Raw genomic sequence first — 669 nt, forward strand, 5'->3', positions numbered from 1 at the left:
CGATTCAGTGGCAGCCATATAACTTGGTAGACTTGGGGTGTTCTGTGATATGTTTTCAGGATACTCCCGCTTTACTGGAAGGGATCTCCTTTTCTTGATTTTCTGATTTGATTTGCCACTCTGATCTTCCTTAAAGCTGGATTCCTCATTCAAAGTCGAGGGACTCTCTATCTTCCCACCATCTTCCAATGAGTGAAGCTCAACAACAGGATGATCATCATGTGGCACAGCTGCTGGTTCATCAACTACTATTGTCTTTGAAGGAGTTTCAACTAAAGACAGTTCATCAGCTACAACATCTGGATTGGTTGGGATTTCAGAAGGTATCATGTTTTTCTGCTCAGGAACATCAAGAGTAGCAGAAGACAACAACGTTTTCATACTCTGCGGGGTCTGTGGCTTCTTGATTTCCATTTCTGACTTTTCAGATGCTGCAGCTACAGATGCAGAAACCTTTCTCAAATTGAGCTTGACTCTCTCAAGTTCACTTTGGGGCTGTTCTCGCACTGGATCTGTTTGATGACTTGTGACTTTGCCAGAGTTGCGTTTGGACTTGTCAATTTCACCAGAAGCTAAAGCATCAGCGTCCCCATTAACTGTTGTCGAAACCTTTCTGATACTTCTTTTTGACTTTCCAGCTATGGTCTCAACAATTTGTGAGCCTCCCTG

At 43.2% G+C, this 669-nt stretch overlaps 1 protein-coding gene across 1 annotated transcript; it reads right to left on the bottom strand.

Moving 5' to 3' along the window:
- Nucleotides 1–3: 3 nt before the first annotated feature.
- Nucleotides 4–666, bottom strand: LOC140966235 (uncharacterized; the record flags this gene model as incomplete). The annotated part of the gene is made up of 1 exon (XM_073426579.1): nt 4–666. A coding segment is annotated over one exon (663 nt), but the record flags the coding sequence as incomplete, so codon positions are not given.
- Between the last annotated feature and the right edge of the window lie 3 nt (nt 667–669).

The sequence above is a fragment of the Primulina huaijiensis genome, unplaced genomic scaffold, assembly GCF_012295235.1.
Source record: "Primulina huaijiensis isolate GDHJ02 unplaced genomic scaffold, ASM1229523v2 scaffold202551, whole genome shotgun sequence".
Lineage (NCBI taxonomy): Eukaryota > Viridiplantae > Streptophyta > Magnoliopsida > Lamiales > Gesneriaceae > Primulina > Primulina huaijiensis.